The 25,883-nt window shown below is 38.1% G+C and overlaps 1 protein-coding gene across 2 annotated transcripts in view; it reads right to left on the reverse strand.

Annotated features, from left to right (window-relative positions):
* The window catches only part of ME1 (malic enzyme 1), a 154,318-nt gene that overhangs the window by 33,218 nt on the left and 95,217 nt on the right, over positions 1–25,883 (reverse strand). For both annotated transcript variants that reach the window (XM_054630403.2, XM_077174877.1), the window contains exon 7: positions 3,228–3,337. In XM_054630403.2, the coding sequence (XP_054486378.1) occupies positions 3,228–3,337 (110 nt within the window). The remainder of the gene's footprint in view (positions 1–3,227; positions 3,338–25,883) is intronic.

Below are 25,883 nucleotides of genomic sequence, written 5' to 3' on the forward strand. Positions count from 1 at the left end.
AAAAAACCATCACATATCATATCTTTTAAAAAATTCCACTCTTTCCTCATGACACCTCCTTCCTAAATATATTGGAGATGAGCAAAGCTAGCAATCTGACCTAATTCTAAATGTTGTGAAGTTTGCCATTACAAAATTAATTCATATTTCTCCCATATGGGAAATTATGATCCCACCCCCGCTCAGTTTTGGAAAAGGTTCTCTAATAGCTAAAACCAGATAAAAGTATTTGTTTTAAACCAAAGGCTTTCTCTGATTTTCATTTCCAATAATCTGTCTCAGTATTTCAGAGAGAGAGGAAAAAAAAGCACCAAGCTGATCTGTGGTTAGAAAAAAACCAGATTGGAATCCAAGGGAAAAAGTGAGTATTTTCTCCCTAAGGAAATATTGCTATTGTGTTTGTAAGAAGATATTTTGAAAATACAAATATGGAGAAATTATTATAATTTCAGAGGGAAGAAATTCACCACCTATCCAAAACCAAAGATGCTTTCTAAAATGTTAAAGTACAAAGAATTTTATTATTCCAATACAGATTTATACTATTTGGTCAGAATCCTGTTCACCTTTTTCTCAATTGCTTGTGTACAGAGAGGTAATGTAGAAAAAGTTACAAAGCCTTCTCCAGAGTAAAGGATGTGACCGTACTGTAGCAGGGATTGAGACTGTTTCCAGAAATTCTTAATTATGTCTATAGGTGATCCTTAACGGTCAATCTTTAGTGGTTTTCTGTGCCCAGTGTTTTGGCAGACGTTTTCTGAATGTTCTGCAATCGTCAGTTAGGGGCAGGCTGACCCTGTGTAAATAGCTGTGAGCTAAGAGAGGGCAACTGCATTTGTCCAAGTTGGTACTTGCAGATGGGTATATGCAGCTTGTCATGTTTTCTTTATCCACTTTTAGTGACTGTTAAAAATCAGGATCATATATTAGGGTATTTTTTAGATTTGAGATACTGAAAGGTCCTCATTGCATCAACTAAGATACATAGGGATCTTTTCTCTGGATATCTTATATAGAGAAAGAAATCCTCAAGTCTTTCTATGAAAGATATTAAACATTTCTTTTGATCTTAAAGTAGCTTTCTCTTGAAAAATGTTAGTACTAGGAGAAACTATGTTTAAAATACCATGTAAGCATTATCTTCAGAAGATGATGGCAAATTAGATGCAGTGTTACATTTCTTTGCTTTTATTGGCTTGGCACAACTTGTCAGCTTTACTGTTGTAGAAAACACAACTTGTATACAGAGAAAGCCACTCTTTCAAGTAGCCTGGAAAAAGTCACGCTATTTATAAACTGAAAATCTCAAAGGATTGATAAAGAAGTTAGCACCATCCATTCTCATTATAGTTGCTAGGTGAAAGATCCTTAGGGTTTATAAAGCTGGAAGAGGAAGAGTGATGAAAGCTCAATGGGCTCTTATTCTACTTCCACACTACAGGAAAAGATGACATGCTATGAAAAAAAAGTTACTGAAGGTAACTAGGGATATGATGACAAATGACAGAGACCAGAAATAAATGCATCCACTTTCACCCCTTGGAAGCTACATAGATATTAAGGATGGAGATCACCCAAAAGCCACAGGCATTGTTTGTGAAAATATCAAAGGCCCCATAAGCACAAATTAGATTGCAGAAAACTAATAAATTAAAAGGCTGCACTTCTAAGGAAGGCTGATAGCTGCTATGACAGCTGAGACAAAAGCCAAAGGGATACCTTCCAACACTTCTGAATGTCAAGACACCTCCTTCCAAGGTGCAGGAGAGAGAATGAAGTGGTTTGAAAAGGCAAATACACAAAAGGCCTCGTCAAGTAAGTTTACCCGTAGTTGGTACACTTTTGCTGAAATACACCCACTTCTCTGAAACCACATTCTACTTGAGTCTCTTTCTGATTTGGATTAAGGACCTTCATCCTGCAAGGAAAGGGAATTCCCTGTGGGAATCAGGCCTCTAAACAACCAGGGAAACTTCCAGATGCTGTTTGGCCTGCTATAATTAAGTGCTGTAGCCATGGCTAAACTCGGACCCTTCAGGGTAGGCAGCACCATGCTTCTTACAAAAGGAAATGACATTTTGTAATTAGTTTCTTTCCTATCTGGGAGGTTGTCCTCCATAATCTGTTTCAGATGCAGTAGAAGAACTTAATCAGGCTTATACCAGGAACAAGGTTCATGTGGATAGTCAAATCCATAACACCAGAAAGACAAGGACTATTTGAATCCACTACCATGCACTCAGTCACTGAAATATGATCTAGGTCCCAAGCATGACTCAATAAGGACTTCTGGGAAACTCCAGCTCCTAATAGTTGGCTTAAAGTGTCACTGAAAGCCATGAGAAATGAAGACAGGTTAACTTTCATTTTTGACATGTCACTGCTGAGACCTTCACATACCCAAGGAAACATCAGGGATAAGAGGTAGCTGGATACCCAGGGCCCTCTCTGGAAACCTCTCTCCAGCAGCTCATCTGACTTCAGACTGCTCTCAAGGATGGAAGCCACTGCCCTAGAGAAAGTTATTTTTCAGTGCTCTTTTCCTGACCAGATATAAGGCAACCTGAGTAGTAGCATACACCACTTCAGCCCTCCTTGTCTGTCTTCTTGGGAGGGAGGGACAAGATGCCTGTTTAGATTGAGCACTGGGGAATCCCCCTTGTTGACATTTCCAACCCTAGATATTTTCCCTTTTCCAGCTCATTCCACAAATGATTCAGATAGGAAAAAGAGAGCCAAGGGGATCATTTCCATCTAAAACTGCATAAGACTGTGAGGAAAATTACATTAATATTTAACAGAGTTGTCAGCTTAAGAACTGAAAAACATTTTGACATTTATCAATCTAGTTGCATGGAGGAACAGTGGAGCTGTTGTCACTGAAGTGACAAAAAACCAAGAAAGTACAGACCAGGTTTGAGCTTTGACATTTGCTCAAAGAAGTCAGTAATTTATATGGAGAAAGCCATTCACATATTAAACTATTAAAAAAACCCCAAACCTGAAGAGCAAACATCTAAATAAAGTATGAGGTGTAAATGAGAGATGAAAGGTTAAGAGCAAATGCAGCTCACCAAAAATTCATGCTGAGGAAACCCAAGGCAAAACATGACCTATACATCTATAAATATTACAATAAAGTTGATAATTTTTTCCCCTCTGGAAATTAAGATTTATTTTTGTGGCTTGTGGGAAGAATACTGAAGAGAAGAGAAAAAGTTTGTTACCTTGAATGTCATCATTGAAAGTGCAATACTTGTTACGATACTTGTTCAGGAGGCGGAATGCATTGGCATTAGCAAAATCCTCAAACTGAATGAGGCAGTTCATGCCATACCTAGAAAAACAAGAAATTATGCATTATGTTAAGAAAGTTTCAAAATTATACATTAAAACACTAGTAACATTTGTGGTCAGATTTTAAATTATTTTAAATGCAAGTATAATGTGAATCATACAACTCTCAACATGTTTCTGTTGTATTTGTTATCTTTACATTCGTACAGATTACTTAGAAGGCATAATCATACTATTAATAGTATTTACTCAGTTCTAAGTTATGAATAGAAGATCAGTGGAAAAGGCATTCACCCTCTGCAGACATCTCAACAGAAGTCTCCACAGAGCAATTACCTAGAGAACAAAAAAGGTCCCTCCCAACACAAACCATGCTATAATTCTGTGGTTGTTTGTTTTTTTTTTTTTTAATCTGGAAACTCAAGACTCCTGGCACTAGATTTGTATGTCAATACCGAACAAGTCATCAATTGCCCTGCTGTGCTAGTAAGATTAGTCCTAAAATGAAAGTTAGTAAGAAGTTAAGTTAAATTAATATTACCACTACAGATCATGGAATGGTTTGGACTGAGAGGGACCTTAACAATCATCTTTTTCCAATTCCCTGCCATGGGCAGGGACATCTTTCGCTAGACCAGGTTTCTCAGACCTTCATCCAACCTTGCCTTGAACACTTCCAAGGACAGGGCATCCACAGCTTCTCTTGGCAACCTGTTCCAGGGCCTCACCACCCTCAGAGTAAAGAATTTCTTCCCAGTATCTAACCTAATCCTACTTTCAGTCTGAGGCTGTTCCTCCCTGTCCTGTCACTACATGTTCTTGTAAATATTGCCCAGTCCTTATATGCATTTTTAGTAGTACTGTCTCTGGATTCTTTGCATACCAGTCACATATGGCATTTTCAATTACTTTCTTACAACAAAAGCAAAAAAAAACCCCCACAAAGCAATGAAAATATATCTACAAAAACTACATAAATACTGGATTTAAGCTCACAGACATTTGCAAGAGGGCAAGATCTCTGCAGCACAGTCTCAATCCTGATTAAGCTAGAGAAGGCTTTCCTTATTTGCTAACAGCACAAATGCATGAGAGACAGTCAAGCTGTCAATTCATGCTTGATCCAGAAAAGCAATACATATATATAGTGAGCAGTTCAGTGTAAATACATTAACTGAGGTTTTTTTGAAAATACATATGTTTGGCAACCACATTAAGCAAAGCTATCAGTACTTTAAAAGAACCCAAAAATTCCTGTGACTAAACTCATTTCCATGGAAAACACATATTTACAGCCATATTACAATTAGCCAAATCTATGGGGATTCCACTAGCAGGAATAGTAATCCTTACTAAAATAAATACATCTTCAGGTTTGATGGAAAAACCTGGACTTCTTCAGCAGCATAATGACAGGCAACTATTTAAAAGAAAATTTCGCAAATCCAGTACTGTAAATCACAACTGAGTTCAAATCAAAAAATAGAGCTAACTTCTAATTAATTTAAATTTCTAACCTGCTTCAGTTTCTGCCATAAATTTCTGTGACTCCATAAAGGTCCAGAAGTTGACAGTTGCATAATAATATGAAACTAATGAGATTATCACTCTGGAATCCTGGAGCTTGGTTATATGTGTTTCTTGGATGTCATTAGGATAGTCTGTTTCTTTATTTTACCATATATAACATTCCATTTTCTCATCTGTATTTTATTTTTCTCTGTTTTCTTATCCATTACCCTTCTAGACAAAGACCAAAACCCCCTGTGAGTTATATCAAAAGAGCATCCCTGTAGAAAATAATCATCCTATACTGGACACACTATCCATATGAATTCTCTGAGCCAGATATTGTGGCTGTTTAATTAAAATGGAAAAAATGCAGGCAGTCTAACTCTGGGCCTCTGAGATTGTAGCATCATAGCAGAAAAATTTCTAAGCAGCATTCTTCTGCACTGCACGTGTAACACCTGGCATCCAGGTAAAACCCTCAGACTGCAGTGCTGCACACAACCAGCAGTACTTCATAAGACTTATGAATTTTGAGGTCCATATTCTCAAAAAAGAGACAAGAAAATTATCCACTATTTCTCTGCTTGGAGTATTCTTGTCCTCAAAAGCACTAATAGATGAGACATACAGATGAGGTAGTACTCAATAGTTAATATCAGGCATTCCAGAAAATCCCTTAGCAACAAAGAATTGGCTACAAAGGTGCCTCACAGTTCTGGAGGCAGTGACCATACCAAAAGAGCCATCAATTCCTCTATGATCTCCACATCTTCCTATCACAATCATTTAAAGCAGAAAGTTGAGCCAAAACCTAACCCAATATTTTCCCTCCTGTATCACTCTGCAATAACCTTCCACCCTTCTCACACTCTGATGAACAGTTTTAGTTTCAGTGGCTTGTGCACTATAAAGAGGAACTGCTCGGATCAACCCTTGTGGAAGCAGAACATGTCCTCTCTGTTTGCACCTCATACCCTGCTGTCATTGCACATTTTGGGCTTGGATCTGCACCTCTTTACAGGTGGGTAGGGAACACAAATGACTGCAAGAAGAGAAGGGAACCAAGCACTTTGGTGCTTGTCCATGGGCAGCCATCAAACCCTGCTGTGCCTCTCAAACCACACAAATTCCAGCAACTGTGGGCTGCTACAGTTCTGTGAGTCATACTATCTTTCAAACATTATGAAAAGAGAAAACAAAGGCTGCAGCTATCCTAAAATTTGACCATCTCAACATCTTCCATCAATACTAGATATAGCACTGACTTCACTGCTCACTGAGCTTACTCTGATGATAAAGAGTGCCTGATCAGGCAGGTCCAGACACCAGTAACAGATGTGCTACAAACAAAAGCATCACATTTAAAACCACCATTCAGTGACTGTGGTTGACTACTAAAAGGGAGCATGTTAAAAGACAGCAACTTCAGGCACGTCAAGAAGATTAGGAGACAAAATTAGAAGAAATTGTCATGACAGAAAACTCTCTAAGAGGTAACTTTTATTTCAAAAATAGTGGACTACCTATTTAATATGATAGTGTGAAAGAATAGAATGTACTGCTTATTTAAGTAGCTAAACTTCATAATCATACACCTTACAACAATTTTATCTTCCTCTTTGAAATCTGAAGACACTCAGATCTCCAACACAAATGAAAAACATTTTATATGAATAAAACATTTTATATGAATATGTCACCAGCAGCAGAGTTCCTGAAGCAAGCAGACATTTCATTCTGTTACAATGCTGCACAAATGGGGGTGGGAGTGTTGATCTACAGAAAGTCTCTGCAGAGGGATCTGGATAGGCTGGATCTACAAGCCAACACAGCCATATGAGGTTCAACAAGACCAAGTGCCACATCCTACACTTAGGTCACAACAGGGCTACAGGCTGGGGGAAAAGCAGCTGGAAAGCTCCTTCGCAGAAAAAAACATGGGGATGCCAGCTGACAGTGGCTGAACATGAGCCAGCATGTGCTCAGGTGGCCAGGATGGCTGATGACATTCTGGCCTGTATCAGCAATATTGTGGCCAGCAGGACCAGGGCAGTGATTGTTTCCCTGTGCTTGGCACTGGTGGGGCTGCACCTCCAGTGCTGTGTCCAGTTCTGAGCCCCTCAAGTCAGGAAGGCATTGAGGTGCTGGAGCGAGTCCAGAGAATGGCAATGAAATTGGTGAAGAGACTGGAACACAACTCTTGTGAGGAGCAATTGAGGGAGCTGGGGTTCTTTAGCCTGGAAAAAGGAGAGTTATGGGTGATCTTATCACTCTCCACAACTAGCCACAAGAAAGTTGTAGCCAGGCTGGGGTCGGCCTCTTCTCCCAGGCAAATAATGACAAGATAAGAGGACAAAATCAAACTGCTCCACGGGAGGTTTAGGTTAGACATTAGGAGGATTTCTTCACAGAAAGGATGATTAGACATTGGAATTGGCTGCCCAGGGAGGTTGGTGGAATCACCATCCCTGGAGGTGTTTAAGGAGAGACTGGATGTGGCACTCAGTGCCATGGTCTGGTTGACATGGTTGTTTTTGGTCATACGTTGGACTTGATCTCAGAGGTCTTTTCCAATTTAACTAACTCTGTGATATGAGTCACATAAAACATATCATGCCCAATGGCTTGCTCAAACCAGAGCCAACAGTTCTCCTGCTACCACTGCTTTTGACTCAGGGTTTCACAGGGGATAACTGGGGAGAGAGAGGAACATGTAACCAACATGAATATTCATACTGAAAGGTGGTACAAATAAATGGAAGAAAGAACCTATCCAGTGGGCAACAACTGTCTTAACCAGAAGAAATTATGAGATCTGGTTCTACACTGTCAAAACTTAAAAAAAAAAAAAGAAGAAAATATTGTAGACATTCCTCCTCAATGTGCAACCATAAAAATGCACTAATGAATTCTTTAATATTTTCGTGCTCTGGAAAACACTTCTCTGATAGCAATAGCTTGGCTTGAGTCCCACCTAGGGACTGATGGACTTTTGCAACCAAGTGTTTTGTAGCTGTGAATTCCTCTCTTCTGGCTGTTAAGGATGTGTCACTGCAGTAGCTGATTAAACAAATATAAATTGTCTCTAGAAAGTGATAATCCAGATCACTGTTTCCCCTTGTAAATCCTGTTTTGTCACCCACGCCTTTCTGTGTACTTGGATTTTAGATTCCTGCTCCAAGTCACACAGGCAGTCTGAATCAGGATCCAACTGGATAGAAGTTCAAAGCTATATCTCCTTTGTTTTGTTATGAAGAGAAAATGCAGACGAGAGGTGGCAAGCATGCAACATCATATTAGTCATCAAGTATGGGAGGCAAATGCTGAACAATGGATTAAAATGAACCATCCCACTGAATAGCATGTGGCTGCCAAAAAGCGTCTCCAATTCTTTTCCCAATTTACAACATACTTTTTGTGACAGTCTTAGCTAAGTTTCCCCCATTTATAAGTAAATTTGTATTCAGTTGTCTATGACAACAATGTTAATGTTCCAAATAATTCTATGGAGTATATCTTTATGTAAGAGGCAGGAGAAAAATGTCCACAGCTCTATAACCATCCCAAATATATAGTACAAGTATTTTGGCAACTCAATGCTCTAAAGACCTCAACAGGGAAAACCCTCAAGAATCTGGCTTTTGGTGACAGTGGGAACTATAAAAGTTTGGGCATAATTTTGAATTCAAACCATATGATCAGTAAAATCCACGCTTACTTCTACAGCTAGGAAGGTTTTCTGGATGTATATTTGGATCATTTGTTCTTACTGCCAGCCATTGTTTTGGAAACCTTCCTAAAGGAACAAGTGGTTGCTTTTTAGGTTTTTAGAGCTTCCAAACTCCTATTTGACTACTTTTTTTTTTTTTTTATATTCGTTCATACATGCCTGGAACTGAAAAAGCCTTAGAAACCATCAGAATTGGTTGCTGCCCCCCATTCCTAAGGAGGAGCAAACCAAAATGATAGCAACATTGGCGCTGTGTTCCTTGCCTTGTGCGTCATGCAGCTGCCCTGCCAGCCATAACCATTTATAGTCCACCAGGACAATGTGGAAATTATCTCCTTCCTCCCCGCTCCACATGCTGTAAGCTTGCTCATTACCATATATCCCACTGCGCAAAACAGATTTAAAGGATAAAGAACACTGCTACAAACTCCTCTTTGTGCCAGGGTTTGCCTGGATGCCTCCCTCCAAACAACTCTTTGGACCAGGGTGCCTTCTCCTCCTCCTCTCCTCCAAGCTATCTTTAACTTCATTTCACAAGGCAATGAAACTGCTGCAGTGAGGTCATACATCCATCCCAGCTCCTCTTCCACTACAACTGCAACCCGCTGCTTAAATTCAATGCAACTGAACGAGGGGGTTAGAGTTTTGCACAATAAATGCTACGTGTATATTCTGTGGAAAAGGTGGCCCAGATGAGATACCCCCCCAGCAAACACCCCAACCCCTCTGCAGCAGATGGGGTACTACTCATGCTGTCTCTCTCCAATAGCCTGATGTGCTACAGCTGCACAGGACAAAAATCTGTCCAAGGTGCACTGAGCTCCAGCCAGTTCTACAATGCAAATACCTTCCCAGAAGAGGTATCATTAAATTACAAATAACTTTCTCTGTCCTGAATTGGACCAGCAAGTCAGACAGGACATTCTTCACAGGAAGAGATTTTCTAAAGAACTTAATAGAAACTGTCAGCATCTCCGCTTTCCACATGAAGGACTTTGCTTAAAATTCCTTTTTTATTCCCCTGTAGGCAACCACTGGTTTTATTTTAGCTACAGAAAGCACATACTTTCATAGGACTGTTTTTCATAGCCATTTTCCATTTCCAAACCAATCCTTTCCTGAATGAGCTCAGTCCATATCCAAAGTAGGCATGGAGATGTGGGAGATGGCAGCATTTAGCACCCACCCTAGTACCAGCAGCAGACCCTTTCTTCATTCACATTTCCTTAAGGAAATAAAATTCTACTGAAGGTTTCCATATTAGTGTTCCCTGGCACAACCATAGAGCTCTGGCACTGTACCAGTGCTTCTAACACTCCTCTGCTTGCTCCTTCCCTGTCCTGAACATATGTGGTACTCATTTCCATGGCCTTTCTATCCCAGGAGTACTGAGGAGAATGGGCTGGAGATGACTCATAATTTTCTCCCTTTTTTCCCCCCAGCCACCAGCATCCAGGTATGGACTTCACAGCTCTGGGAATAGAAAGGCTTAGGAACAGAGCAGCGCTCATTTAGGAAGGTCTTGAGAGTGGTGGTCCTAGACATTGTTGTTCATAAGCAGAGGAGCAAAACCAGATTCTCTGCCCACAGTCATGCTCTGTGTACATAAAGGGCTTCTCTTAAGACAAAAGGTAATTAAATCATAAGCTAACAGAAACACTTGCTACAAGAAAAGGACAGTTGCTGTTTTTAATCTGTCATCAGCCATTTGTGTGGTTGCATCACACTGTAGCAGGGACTGCTTGGTCTTTAAATTGAAGCCTTTCAAAGTCCATTCTACTGAGACAATAAGTTGACAACAGCTCTAAACAGACCCACTCTAAGTTTTTGTGCATTTTCAAATTGCTGTTGAAGGATGCATCATGGATGCTCACTAGTGAACCTGAACTAGATTTCTTCTAGTTCAATACCTGATGGAATTAACTCCCAAACGTCTTAGGATTGTAATATATAAAGGCTGCAGAAGAAGTAAGTTACCTAATTGTAAAATTTTATTTATTCTTGTTGCAAAACAATTTGGTTTTATTTTTTGATATTTTTTCTAAAGTATGCCACACAACAATGTTGTCAGGAACTGGGCTTGATCATAACTTAGACATTTCCACTTCACATGTAGAGACTTTTGTAACAGAATTAGGGAGGATGTTGTGAATGAAGTATGAATGGAAATATGTGCACTACTGGAAGCAGCAGCAAAACAGAGCTGACAACAGCACCACACAAAGATAACAAAGAACAAAGCCAACTGAAGGAAAATTTAAAATGTTTCATTTACATCAAGATGAGCAGGCCTGAGCTCTGGTAAAGCCAGAGCAAAGACACCTCTGGGACCAGGACCCTGCACCTTGAAAACAGCAACAATCCCTACCACAGCACATCACCTGTGGCACTCTTTATCCTACAGGCACAGCAGGAAGTCATTACAATCTGAAGAAATTCAACATGAGGACATACAGACACAAAAAATTTATGGAAGCTGAAGTAAGAAATACCCTGAGGCAAAATAAGCATGCCAGCACAGCTGCTGGATCTTAAAGGCATAGAAGACCTGTATAAAATCAAATCTATCACCACTTATCACCAGAAGCCCAGAGAAAGCATTGAAGATGTGATAACCAGGGTGCTTTTGCCTTCATTGTCACACATGAGCACGCCTGGTCAGACCACATAAACACAAACCTGCTGATGCTTTGAATATGTAGGTATGAGACTGATTAATAAAATCAACTTTTTTGAACACTGCTAACATAAATCCACCATTCTCTCTTCCATAAGAACTTTCACTGAGTGCTGTCAAATCAATTTCCTATGGTGGATTGTGTCAGGTTGCCTCCTCTCTGCTGTCAAACAGTCCTCTCAGCAGGAAGGTGGATGGATGACACAGTACTGAGATACAGCATAATGCACATTATACAAATAAATTATACTTTTGAAAGTTCACAAAGTCAGACATCAGCCAAACTCTTAGATGCAGTTCTTGACATCCCCAAACATCAGCCCCAGAAGACCAGATCACTGCCATGAAAAAATACACCACACAAACTTCCACCAATGCAGAGGGATGAGGGCTTGCCTAACACTCAGGTTAAATTGGAAGAGGCAGAAAACTATATTGTAAATTTTGGTAGTTTTCCTCCTTAGGGGGAAAAAATGGTTCCATGTGAATTTGAAGTAAACAGCAAATTGAATTACTGTGATGGTTTCTCATGAATTTGTAGTGGTCCACTTTTTACCTGATCCTGACCCCACCTAAGCCAAAAGTAAAGCTCCAGGAGCCTGAAAATGTAATTCCACTTCTCTCCTAGCTATTCTACTGCTTTTTCCAGTGTTACCACTTAGCTGATTTAACTGTCACTTAGACCAAAGAACAATCTCAAATTACCTTCAGTTTTACATTCACTTAAAAGAGATGAGTGCAGATTTGAAACAGATGACCTGAGATTTTGGTTTTTTTTCAACCTCTTCAATTCTTCTTTAGAGACTTGGCACTGTAACATTTTGGCTGAGGGAAGGAATGGTACTGAACAGATGGATTGGTCAAGTGTCTGAGCAGACTAAATCAGAAAAACAGAGAATCAAGAAAGAAATCCATCTCAGCTGGAAACAGTAAGCAGTTTTATTCCTCATGAATCTTTAGCTGTAGCTAAAGGTGTGCATCACTTCTTGCCCTCCAAAAGATAAGAGTGGTCTTTGTAAAACGCTTCAAGCTTACTTTTAAAATTTTAATTAAATGGCTTTATGCTAAACCAAAAAAGAACTGTTGTTATCAAAAAAGAGCATGTAAAATGCATTATACTGTCTGATAAATCCTCCTACACAACTTAAAATAATTTGAACCTAGTTTCAAATTGGTGTTACCTGGTTACTTCATGACTACAATCTTTAAAAGTTACTGATTATTACTGTCTGATTAAGATTGTCAGCAATTTTACTTTGCCAAGAAAAATATTGTAAGTTCCGAGGTTTGCCCTGGTGTTGGTATGCATCTGCACACCCTATAAATTAGATTTTTACTGTTCTTAATTTTGCAAAAGTCATCAAAAAGAGGTAAGCATAGCAGCACTTGAATGGTGGTCAACAATTGTACAGTGCCATCACAGGGAATTCTTCTACAGATCTTTCAGCATGAAAGATATTGTGTTACGTATATTACTACTCATAATTACTGTGATTAGTGGAATCACCTATTCCAAGAAGCCTGGATTCCTAAATCCAGGCAAGACATGTTTCTCTGGACACATTCTCAGATTTCTGTATGAAAAGGAGAGCTGCTCTTGGAAAAGGTAAAGGTTTCAATTTGGCTGGACAAATGAGAGTTGCATTGATTGTGTGTGGCATTTTGCTTATACGAGATGAATTTTCTTGAGAATGAACCTTTGTATATTCACTGCCCAGACAGCAACTTTTCCCACTTTCCAAAGTGGAGAAGGGTTTTGGATTATAGAAAAAAAAAATAAAAGAGATCTTTGGCTGATAATCTTCCACCAGAAAGTTTCCTAATAATTTTTGATTGAATTTATTTAACTGAATCTAATAGTATCAAAAGATACTACTTTAACAAAGCTTAATTTATTACTGTATTTACTTAAACATATGAGAATTCCAGCTTGGGTCAAGAGGACTACACCTTTGCTTTAACTTAAGTGCCTGTTTTGATGCCTCAGTGAATCAGGCCTGAGTGATTTATGGCAAATGCAATGCCTTTTTGGAAAAGGTTTTGTATCTTTTGCCAGAATCTAAAGATTGCTAAGTAGTCTTAGGAGGTTGAACCAAGATGATTGCAGTTCCTTACATATTTGACTACATTTGTATGAGATTATAGGTATTTTTCCCAAAATAAAAGAGGCAGCTGGATAGCCAAATTAGTAGAAAGCCTGGGGCAGCACATCTGCTCTTCCCCTCTGCTACTTAAGGTATAATGAACAGATGGAAATCTCAATTCCATCACTGACAGCCTTCATCTTGACTGTTAAAAGGCAAAGAAGTAATGAGCTTTCAGAAATGTCAAAAGGAGATTGTATTCAACAGGAATACTTAAAGCATTTCTGATAGATGAAATACACTCCAAATATTTGTACTGTTTGATCATTTATGAAACACACCTCTTCCTTTCCAAGTTCTTGATGGTGTTTTTAAGGCATTAAAATGTCTTATGTACCTGCAACACAAATTGCACTTGAGAGAAAAGCAGCATATTCGAAGCTAGACTGAAGAAATGGAGAATGTAAAACCTTAAGAAAAAGGGAGCTTACTATTTTCAAAGCATTATTTAAACAGCATATTGTTTGATTTGAGGAACCGTGACTGTTACAGTGGAATATTACAGAATCACAGAATGGCTGAGGCTGGCACCTCTGGAGATCATCTCACCACCCACCCACTCAAGCAGGGTCAGCAAAAGTGGGCTGGGCAGACCACGTCCAGACAGCTTTTGGACTATCTGCAGGGACAGAGACTCCAGCTTCTTTGGGAAACCTGTGCCAAGGCTCAGTCACCCTGACAGTAAAATGGTTTTTTCAATGCTGAAATTTCTCTTACATTTGTGTCTTACTTTCTCCTGTCCTGTCATTGGGCACCACTTATAAACAGCTTAGCTCAGTCTACTTTAAACCCTGCCTTCCAATATTTGTACACTCTTATGAGCTGCTGCTTCACTGGAATAGAGAGCCCCAGCTCCCAGTCTCTCCTCACAAATGTAAATTCAAAAGTGAAGGATGCTACTCTGGATTAAAAAAAAGAATTAAAAAGCCATAGCTAATGGACATATGCTACTGCTGAGCAACTGTTACAGCCAAAATGTTAACATAAATAAAGTCTGAACAGATAAGGGATTATCAAGTATGGATAGAGCAATCTCACCTTTTTATTTTTTTACAGTATAAATAGCATTGTAATGACCATTTCTGATGTCTGTAGTTAAATATTTAAATATCAAATGAAATTTATTCTAACCAAATGCCTCATTTTATGTAGAAGGCCAAACCCATTCACAAAAATGTTTTCTGTCTTTATAAACTTGCAATACACTGACCGTGACTAAAAAAATGCTTAAATAACATGGAACTCCAAACATTTAATTGACATGCTCAGCACTCTGTGGGCTGACTGAAAGGGCTTACAAAAGGTAGGTGTTAAATGGCTATCTGAAAGAAACAAAGAAAAGTTGCATTGCAGATGTAGCGGGGGAAGGTATTCCACATTAACAGAGAAAAAACCCCAAATCCTCCTAAGCAAAACATGAAAAAATAAAAGGTAGCAGAGCTGCATAACTAAAGCAGAGATGAAGCAGAGGCAGCAATAAAGCTGTGTAGAACCATGAAAGAACAAAAACTATTTTTGGTATAGGAAAGCCAATAAAGATATTTTCTCCAGAGGAAGTGTGAACACAGCGCATCAGAGGAAAGAGAGTTTGGCAGCAACATTTGGACCACCTGGAAGGAAACCCAGTTTGTATCACAAAGGCCAGAAAGTACCGTAATCCACAAGGGAGAGTATCCAAGACTATAAATGTTTTGGAATCTATTCCAATAAAGCATAAACACAGAGAAGAACTATGCCCAGGGTCCTACACATCCTAGCAAGATGGAGAGCACTGTTACTTCCTTGGAGCAGACAGGTGGGTTCTGTTTGAGTAGCATTTCTGGTGCCATTTAATTTTCCATCTCAGTACTACTCAGCAGAAATCAAATATCAGTAAAAATAGGGCCATTTCCTGTGCACATCACATGTAAGATACCCCAAACCAGATAACATTATAAAAATCAATGTAAGCATGTGTTCAACCAAACTCTTTAGGTCCTGGGAATGGTAACCTGCTATTCCTCAGACAGCATTCTTCCTTCTTTCTGCCCTTCCCTAAGCAGATTTGATACAAAATAGTGAAAACATGGATTGTAGCTTCCATACCTTGCATGATTGTAGGAGTACCAGATACTCTCTAAAGATAAAAGCACCAGGCACTTACTTTTGGGCCACAAGTTTATTATCCTGTATTAAAAAGCTTTTCCAATCAGCTCTGCAAGTGAAACTGCAACCCAAGTTAATAAATACACATTTAATCTGCCGCAGTTGGCATCAGCAAGCTACAGGAAATCATTTTCTTTTAGAAGAAAACGAAATTTAATAGAAGTTCAGAAGGGCTTCACAGGCTTTACACAGTTGCCTTCAAGCACACTTCTAGACTCATGATGGTTGGCCTAAAACTGGAGCTCCTCCCACTCAGTTATAGCACATTTTGCATCTCCCTTAGCACACACGGTTTTCTGACCAGTCACATCAGTCTTACAAAAGCAAGTTGTGACTGCTTGGTTGGTCTCTAATTTCACATGTGATGATTGATTTAAGTTATTCTGGACCAGAAAAGGAGTGGTTCACACACTTTTTCAGATCAATAACCACATAAAATCAGTTCAGAACTAATCAGAAAATTTTTAACAAAAATTTGTCCTTAAGAAATTTGGTATTATGTAAGAGTAAGAAAGAAAAACTGAGAACACTTTCTTAAGTACTCAAGTAATTACTGTTTTGAAAATATTAACCAGAATTTAAGGGAAAATCACATTTTATTAATACAAGCTAAACACATTTTTCTACTTTACTGATATGATTTACTTAAGTCACAATGTTCAAAGGTCCACACAAAGAGTAAAGCTTCAAAGATTAACCAAAACTCCTTGAATGGCTCCTCAACACTGCGAAAGTTGCCAGCACTATTAATATTTAAACAAAGTCAAGGCTTCATGTATTAACTTCAAAATCACTCTTAATTAGATTTTTACTGGGGAAAAATTGGAGGAATGTTTATGAACTTTGCCACAGAACTGGAATGCTCAAGCTCAATAAAATGGTATATTTATAAGGGTAATGTTTTTTCCAGAAGTCATCATCAAGAAGTAACAGCCACTCTTGCTTTCATAGCAGAAAAACAGAAGCGTTCTGGAATCCCGAGAGAAAGGGAAAGTATGAACATTGTATTTTATATTGAAAAACTGGCAACATTTCCAGCTCACCTACACTGGGCATATTATTACTGCCTGTGCTAGTGGCTACAGTTACTCTTTATCATTGGGAATTTAGCTTTCTTAAAAACTGCCTTTGAAGTAAGTTCAAACTTTTCAGTCCAAACTATCTCACTGGTAAATTTATATTCAAATATTTATTAAGAATGACTGGAAAAAAGGTTAATTGGAGACTAAATTAAGCTCCCAGAAGCGATCTAATTCTATTTTAACATTTTAAACAGGTGGTTAGAAGCTCTAAATGGCTCCTCCTCATCATCTCCTCAAATATTTGAGATCCTGGGGATTATAGCAGTGATCTCAAAAGAGAACTGTATAAAATTACAGCTCTTATAATCAGGGACTAAATAAGAAAAGGAAGTGGCTGCATGCTCCTCAGAGCTGTTTATAATCCTCTGCTAAGCCAAATATTACCTACCCTTTTCACACTACTATTTACACTTTCCCCAGGGATCATCAGACAAGTACCAAATGGTCTCCCTATGACTGTCACAGAGTGAAGGAAGAAATTCATGTTTAAGATATTATTTTGCACTATAGGGGCAGCACACTGAGATGCACTTTTTCTCTGATTTTATTTCAGGATGTTTAGACCATAACACTACATCTAAAGCAGAATCCTTGGATAAGGCTATGGAATATTGACTTTGCAGAATATACATGCATTTCAAATTAGCTGGCTCAGATACCACCTACAGTGGACTGCAAAGGTAGGATGTTCTAAATAGTTCAAAAGAATATTTTTTATGGTGTTTCTAAATTCTATTACTAATCATGTTATTTGCTTTTTGTATGTAACTCACTTATACCTTCTATTTTTCAATGTTAATTCAACAAAAAATCTTTGTATATATTTTAGTGGGCTTGTTCAGCTGCTTTTTTGGAGATGAACTGTTGGAATTCTTATTGGATTCAAGCACCATTGATGATACACTGAAGATACAAGACCCAAGTCACACCTTTTTAGAAGGATTGGAGGGAAGGGAAGTTTTATACTCATTCCAGATTCTCTTTTTGGTGTTTGACATAAAAACTTTCTGTTAATTGCAATTACTGGTAAATTCTATGATTTCTATGATCCAAAGCCATTAATACATATATGTATTCCAATGACTTCAGATAATTGATAGGAATGTTCAAGTTATCTTGAAAAATATACCAAAAATACCCAAAAAAATATACTTTGGTTACTTCAGTAAGTCTCTTGCTCATGATGTATTGATGAGAGATCCATCTGCCTTTTAAGATTAGTTAATATTCCTTTTCATTAGCCAATAATCTGACTTTCAGTCTTTATTGTCCAGTGAATACTGAAATGTTCACATCCATAGTTAGAATTATTTGGTCTACCTGAGTACTCACTATTTGAGTGTATTATATGGACAATAGTGTAGCACCTACTGAGAGGAGTTTAAGAGTGCCAGGTAATGCAACTTTACTGTTTTCTGGGGTTACTTATTCACAAAACTATAGAGTTGGATTCTCCAGCTCCCTAAGACTACCCTGCATCCCAAAAACCCAGAACTTTAAATCACAGAAGAAATAAAAGGCCTTTGCTTGCAGAGATGAATCATCCTGTAACTTAATTCCAGCCAGAAACTTCTGAGTAAGGAAAGGGTATTTAATAGGTATTGCAGAAAATAAATACATGCATGTGGGAAAAAAAGTGCAAAATATTCTACTCCTGTGCAATGTCTACACTATGCAATGAAGTGCATAACAAAGAAAAGCAGGGTTTTTTTTTAATTTCTGTAATTTTTTTTGAGAATAAACAAGCTCAGCTTGAGCTTCCTTAGCATGGCAATTATTATTACATATCATAAAGCAGTGCTTTTAGTTTGTCTGTGTACTTCCTATGACTGTGAGTTTTCTGAAAGAGGCCTGATAATGTATTTATAGTAATAGATTACATAGCCTAAAAAGTGTAAAAGGTTAATTATGCTTATTCTATGTTAATAATATTACCTATTTCTTTCAACCACCTCTCTGAAAGCTATTTTCTCTGTCACCTAATACACATGACCTTTTTAAAGGCTAAGTTCAGGTGATGCCAAGCACAGAACACCCACAAAAGCCCTGTGTGACCCAAAACTCTCAAAATACTTATTTTTTTCAGAAATGTGGGGAGGAAGCAGAAGGAAGGTATTACAATCATTTTTCCTCCAGTCATTCCAGCATCTATATGCATGATCATCTTTCTGGGAAGAAGTGCTTGCATGGGGAGAAGTTATATGAAGAAATATGAATTAATAGATTGAATGATGCTTCCAACTTGTACAGTATCAGTCGAATATCTAAATGTGCATGTTCACAATCACTGTGGCATCTGAGGTGGCTCCAAAAATCCATTCCTCCCTTGCTAGTTGAAATTCAGTGGATGTATACATTCCATAACACTGAATATAATCAGAATTATGTTGTCAAATTATGTTCCTCTAATGTAAACTGTCATGTACTACCAAAGAATCTCATCTGGGTCCCCTTAATGAAAAGGCTCCTGCTGATAATTTTCTGGTAACACAAGATAGCTTAGAGCATGGCATCTATTTCCCCTTGGTCCTTAGTCTCCAAATTCCACCTTTGTGGACAGACTTAGATCTTTGGTTTGAATCATGTTTTTATTTGCTGGTAGGCTTTAGGAGCTAAAAATATAAATAAGGTCAGAATGATTATATCATAAAATTTGGTCATACTGGCAGGATCATCTGTGTATTAAAATTTAAAAAAAAAACCAAAACCAGAAAGTAAATAGCAAATGTCTCTACTCACTGCCAATAGACAAAAACCAAAACTGTTTCCTAACCCTGTATCATATTGAACCATGTGCACAAGCAATGCAAAAGGTAATGAAAAAAACATTGCTTCCACTTCAAGAAGATATGGAAGACAGGCTGACAAAAAGAGTGGCACAAAGAAGAATAGGTGCTACACTTTAAAACTGCTTATTTACTTAATTGTACATTCCACTGCAACATTCCATTTAACAGATTAAAAGGATAAACTACTATAGCAGAAAACACCAGGAAATATCTGAATGTTCATCTATCCTACAATTATCTTGTATTTTCAAAATTAATTTTTGTGAGCTGTAATAATCAGCAAAAATTAAAATGTATCTTATTTATATTAATGAAAGTGATGAATTTTAAAATGTATTTTTCACAAGCTTTAGGAGAGCTGCCATCTGACCCAAATTACTTAATGAAAGTACAACCAACTGATCATGGAAAGGGCTGTCAGTAGGGTATTGCACCACTATTGAACGTTCTCCTTCAGGATTCTGGAAGAAACTCCTCCAGGATTCAGGAAAATATTTTCTTACACAGAAAGCCAGCCAATTTCTTTTTGTTTTCATTTATCTCAGGGCTCTGCCAGGCAGCAATAAACTAAATTGAGCCAAGAATTAGGATCAGATGGTGAACTGAGATTAGTTCTGCAAACTTCTCTCTATCTGACAAATATAGCAAAAGAAGGTCTCTCCTCATTCTACATCTCTCCCCTATATGATTTAGGAAGCTAGATCATCTGGACCAAGACATTAGCTACTGTAGTCAGGGGATACTTTGTTGTTGTTGAATTTATTCAGTTTCTTATTCAAATGCTCACAGGACATTGACACGGATGGATTTTTGGTCAGGAAACACATGTCCATTTCACTGCTTCCCTCCCCCACTTCCCTTAAAAAAGCCAGGAAAGATGTACAATAACTGTAGCTGTCTGCAAAGTCTCTTCCCTAGAGATGGGAATAATGAGGTCTTGGAAATATTTAAAGTCTACTAAATAAGAAAAGCATCTAGCAATGATCTGGTAAAACAGTTTTAAAGCCATGAGAATCCACTCAATATCTCCAGCACTATTATTTTTAACTAAAAAACTAGGACTACAGCCAAGTTTATACTTCTGGAATTATTATTGTTTTAGAAATTTATACATATTTACACACATATGTATCTTTTAAAATGTCTACATTTCCTAGCATTCCATGTAGACAACTAGGGCTTTAAATCTTCACAAAATTCAGCTAAAGAATCAAGTCCCCACCCATCTCTAAGTATTTGAAGTATAGATGTGTCCAAAATGCTTTCAGTTCTTTGCCATTTAAAATAAAAGGCACATTAAGATTTTGCAAATTCATAAATATTATATAATTTCTGGGATAATGACTTGGAGCAGTGATAAGAGACTGTCTCTAGGGATTCCCTCATGAACCTCCTGGCTGGAGGCATGGACAGTACTATGAAAATAGTTAAAACATTTAAATACAGTGAAGGAAACTCAGCTTATGCAGTCTGAGTCGTTGCACAATGGCTATGACGTACGAGCTAGTGCACAGCATAAAGACTATAATAACAATAATCCCCCACAGACAAACACTACAAATAACAGCCCTAGATGTCCATTTGGCAACTTCCACATGTTGTTTCTTACCCTTCAACAACCAAGGAAGGCTAGAAGCATCACAAGAGCCATCTGGCACTAGCCACATGCCCAGAGGTGGGCTCTTAGATGTAGCACTCAGCAGCTAAATTTTTTCAAGGCTTGGCTTGAGTCTCCAGCAAAAAATTCTCAAACCCTTCTAAGTCATGAGCAATAAATGCCATGACCTGAGGTCCAAAGGAATTTCTTCCCTGTGAGGATGAGTGACATTGTGGCTTTCACTCCCTCCTACAAAAATCTCCTTGTCAGCTCTCAACTTTCACATCTAGTCCAAAAAAACCTCTATTGCCCTTTTTTGTAGCTTCAGAGTACTTTAAAGAAAGACTTTCTTAATACATCAAAGTGGTTTTAGATGCTGGAATCTCACATTTTTCCTGATCTTCTTGCAGTGTTTGCTTGATAGAATTTGAACACAGATCTAGTACGTTTTGTTGTACAGGACAGCCTTATCTTTATGCCGAGACAAACAAATGGTTCTCCTAGAAGTACAGGGTATGCCCTAAGCAGGACTATCTGGAACATACCAGATCTCCAAAAAAGCCAAGTTTTCAAACTGCAGAACTGCAAACAGATCACAGAATCCATATTTACTCCACCATTGAAGTCTCCTCAGCAAATTGTACAATCCAAAATGAAAAATATATACTTCTTTCAACATAGTCAAAGCTCACAGCAAACAGAATAGTTCCAGTTGAAAGAGACCTATAGGAATCATCTATTCTGTGATTACCTCAGGGCTGACCATAAGTCAAGGCATATTATTAAGGCCATTACCCAAAAACATTGACATAATGTGCTTCTCTTTCCTCCAAGAGATGGCCAGAGAAATACAAAAAAGTTTGTTGGTGCAGAAGTAAGGCTGTGCAGAATTTAAGGTTTATCTGGACCCCTCTAAACAGATTAGCTCTGCATGCCACTATTTGAACAAGCAGATCTAACTGGAAGAGACTGAGCAAGCTGTGAAAAAGGGGGCTGCATCCCCACCATTAAGACCAGATGGCTCTTACATGGAAAACAGGTGTGATCTGTCACTGGAAAAGAACAGACACACATTCAAAAAAGGGAAAAAAGGCATGTGGAGCAAGCCTTTCTCAAATACATTCCCATATATTTACAGTAAAACTCACTCATAATGACAATACACTTTTGACTGTAATTTTATGTTGCAGGATTAATCAAATAATACGTATCATCTACAAAAATAGTCCCCAAGTTTTCACTTTTTATTTTTGTTTAGTGATATACAACAGATTTGGAATTATACTAACAAAATGAATAGTAGTATAGGAGCAGTAGGGGACAGTAGGATACGTGGCGAAAGTTCGAAGTCTGTATTCAACACACAGCTTTTTTTGGATATTTTGCAGAATTTAAATCATAAACAGATGTTTGTGGAAAGAAACTGTCTCCTCTTTCTTACATACAATGTATTAATCACTCTAAAATAAGACTATAAAGATAGTATCTTGCTGAGTCCTTTGTACTTAGCAATGTTACTAAATACTTAATTTACATCCCATTTGGGACAAAGCTTTAGAAGCAAAATTTGGGATGCTTCAGTGATCTACAAAAACAGTTATAAAAACTATTTAAGTATTTCTTATTTTGAGTGGGGACAGTGATAGCAAGGAAGTATTAATGAAGCTGAAAAGCAGCAGTTGTTGCTTATCATCTGTTTATCCCTTAATAAGGGCAGGGTGGGAACTGTGGTGTGCTATGACAGAACCAAGTGAGGAACCAAGGATGTGGGACATTCAGCAGCCAGCCAGAGCATGACACAGACAGCAGAAGTTAGGAGATCATGAAACAAAGTCATTAAATAACCAAGACAATGTGTTTAGAAAACCTGACTTAGGACTGCAAATCAGCAGCCCAAGGGGATATAAAAGAGAGAACAGCTGTGACAAAGAAGGATTAGAGATAATTATAGGGTGGGAACAAAATTGGCTAAGAAAACAGGTAGGATTAGGACTGAACAAACCTATCCAGAGAGAAGTGGTGTTCATTTTCTCATTTACCAGTGAGGTAGGGTGCTGCTATGTCAAGCAAAAAACATCCAAGACACATCACACCAGACAAGGTAATTGTCTTTAAAAGCTTCTACTCTTGCCCCGCTAAGGAAGGAAAAAAATTCAAACAGACCACAAATAATTGTGTCATGACATTCAAAATCTAACTGAGGTCTATACCATATTAGGGGGAAAAAAGTCATTCTGACATCAGCTGGTCTATCAGAGCTGCTTGAATCCACAAAATCTGGCAAATTACTTTTTTTACTCTGGTTTTGGTTTGGGTTTTGGAGAGATTTTTCACATGCCTTCACTATTCTTAATCCACAGCATCACTGGGATAGAAGTTGCAGTACTTTAGTGGTGGCGTAGTTCCCTCACTCATTATGGTCCTTGCAGCCAGGAACTCAGTTTAGAGCAGAAAAGATACAACTCACTGGTGGTCTCACACAGCACACACAAGAGGAAAGCATACAAAAAGAAGATACCAGATTTTTCTCAGCAGAGGACCATCTCTTATTACATGCTCTGAGGTTACAGCAGTCATGCCTGCATTAGGAGTTTCAAGCTGACACCTCTGAGCAGCAGAACACTGGACTTTATTGACTAATAACTAAGCAAGAAAAATCAAATGTTAGCCTTATTAAAAATGAAGGAACTCAGTTTCCTGTAAATGTTACATTTAAGCAGTCTTCAACCACAGGCACAGTCTGAACCCCAGTGCCAGGTGCTGAAAGTGAAGAGTGTCCCTAGCACAGATGGCAGTTAAGTCTATAGTTACTATGAAGTGCATAGCATTGGACAATGACAAAAGCAATCTAAGCCAGGTCTATTATGGTGCCATCTTTGCTGCTCAGAATTAGTTCATAGCACCCTCTTGCTTTATGACTGACAGGTGAGTATCATGCTAGCAATTGTTTTCCTGCACCCTACTTCTGCCAACAGTTAGGCTCTTCTACTTTAAAAGCATTATACTACTAAAAATGGAGCAAACTTAAAACATTTTCCTTTCCAATTAAAATAATTACAATCAAAATGGAACTGCTTTCCATTCTAGCCATTCTTATCTAAATGAGATACTCACTACTGTTTGTACTATACATCCACATTTGACTTCTAAAACTGAACACAGGTGTGGAGTTTGAGGCCTTTTTTAAAAAACACTTTTCTATGTGAAGAAGCAGAAGTTAGCCTTGGCCATCTCTCTTAGAATGATTCAACTGCTTCAAAGTCACTTCTGTAACCCAGGAGAAGAAATGCAATGAAAAAACTTCAACATCCTGGGCAGTTTAGTTAATATTCATTTTTCACTTGTAGGTTTTACCTTACAGAACGGACCATTTGTTTAAAAGTCTCTTCAAACTCTGATTTCATATTTATCACCTTGCTTAGTTTATGTCAGTGCCGTTCAATTACATACCTGAAACCCCACTAAAACACCTACATGCAAAACAATAATTTCAAATACTTGGGCAGAGAACATTACTTAAAACCTCCATCAGCAACATTGCTGTGTTATCAGCCAAAAAAAGTTACTTAGGTGAATTTTCCCATTTTTTCCAATCACAGCAGGATTCCTAACACAGAAAGAAGGCAAGACAACAAAAATGAGATGAAATTTGAAAACTGTGGCAGTATTTATTCAAGCTAAAACTTGTGGTTTAGTGGTTTTCTTTGGAGCACAGACTATGTTCTTTGTCAAAAATCTGTTTTGTCCCATATTCTATTAAGTGGTTCTTTGACATTACCTCTGCTCTGTGAGCCAAAACTGCTGCCAAGAAGCCTCAACTGAGAAAAAAAATAGCTCTGTTGACCTCATCAACTGTTTATACTCATATTAGCTCCTTGTTCTTGACCATCTAACCTCCTGCTCCAAAACACAGAGCAAAACAATTTGGTTTAGCACCTTATTCTGTCCTGCATACCTAGAGCTGTATGAAACAGCCACTTCCTTGTCTTCTCCTCTAAAGTTTTCTCCATTATACGGTTTTATACCAATAGGTGCAGTTACAAAATATAAGAATTATGGAGTTTTTAATACAACCAAAACCCAGAGAAGCAGAATGATGGCTAACAGACTTCATCAGAGCAGCTCTGTCAATAGAGCTCAAAGGAGAAGGCATCTGGGACAAAAGCACAGCAGTGCCAGCTCTTACATCCAGAGACCAAACTTTAGGAGTCGCCTGCCCAGCTGGAGGTGTCTGTTAATGCAATAGAGCAGCACAGCTGCAAGAGGCTGAGTAATTCAGGTAGAATGCTGGTTAAAAATGCACAGTGGATTCTACACACCATGATCTCCTCCTCGATTCTGGATTTTTTGCCAACAAGTCACTTAAGTGTCTTGAGGCTATGGGCCTGCAGCATTTGAAGGTGGTGCTGCGATTAAGTGAGGATGTGCAGCTGAATTTGACATCAGGATCATACCCAGTACTCCTCACATATATTATTTCAAAAATGGCCACCATGCCTTTTAGTTAACAGCTACAGATGAGCAGCTGGTTCCCATTTTGAAATCTGATTTGGAAAATATACAAAACCAGCTGCACTCAGTTCTCTTATCCTGAAAATATCGTTCTTTAAAAATATTTTCCATATATAATTTACAGCTTCTATACTTTTCTGGCAAAGAAAAGAAAACAAGTCCTTAGACTGTGTAGTCTAGCTTAAACTAAAAAATCACTTCTTTTATACAAATTTAGAGTAATTAAAGGATTTTAAAAAGCATTTCTTTCTATCTGTTATGGCATTCTTAAATCAGCTTATAAATGTGAAGGATGAATTATTTAACTAACTGTTTTCCCCATATAACTTCAGTAGAATCACTGCTGTCCTACAGCTGAAGAAATGTAGCATTCCAGAAGTCATACATGTGTTCATATG

The sequence above is a fragment of the Agelaius phoeniceus genome, chromosome 3 (assembly GCF_051311805.1).
Source record: "Agelaius phoeniceus isolate bAgePho1 chromosome 3, bAgePho1.hap1, whole genome shotgun sequence".
NCBI classification, from domain to species: Eukaryota; Metazoa; Chordata; class Aves; order Passeriformes; family Icteridae; genus Agelaius; species Agelaius phoeniceus.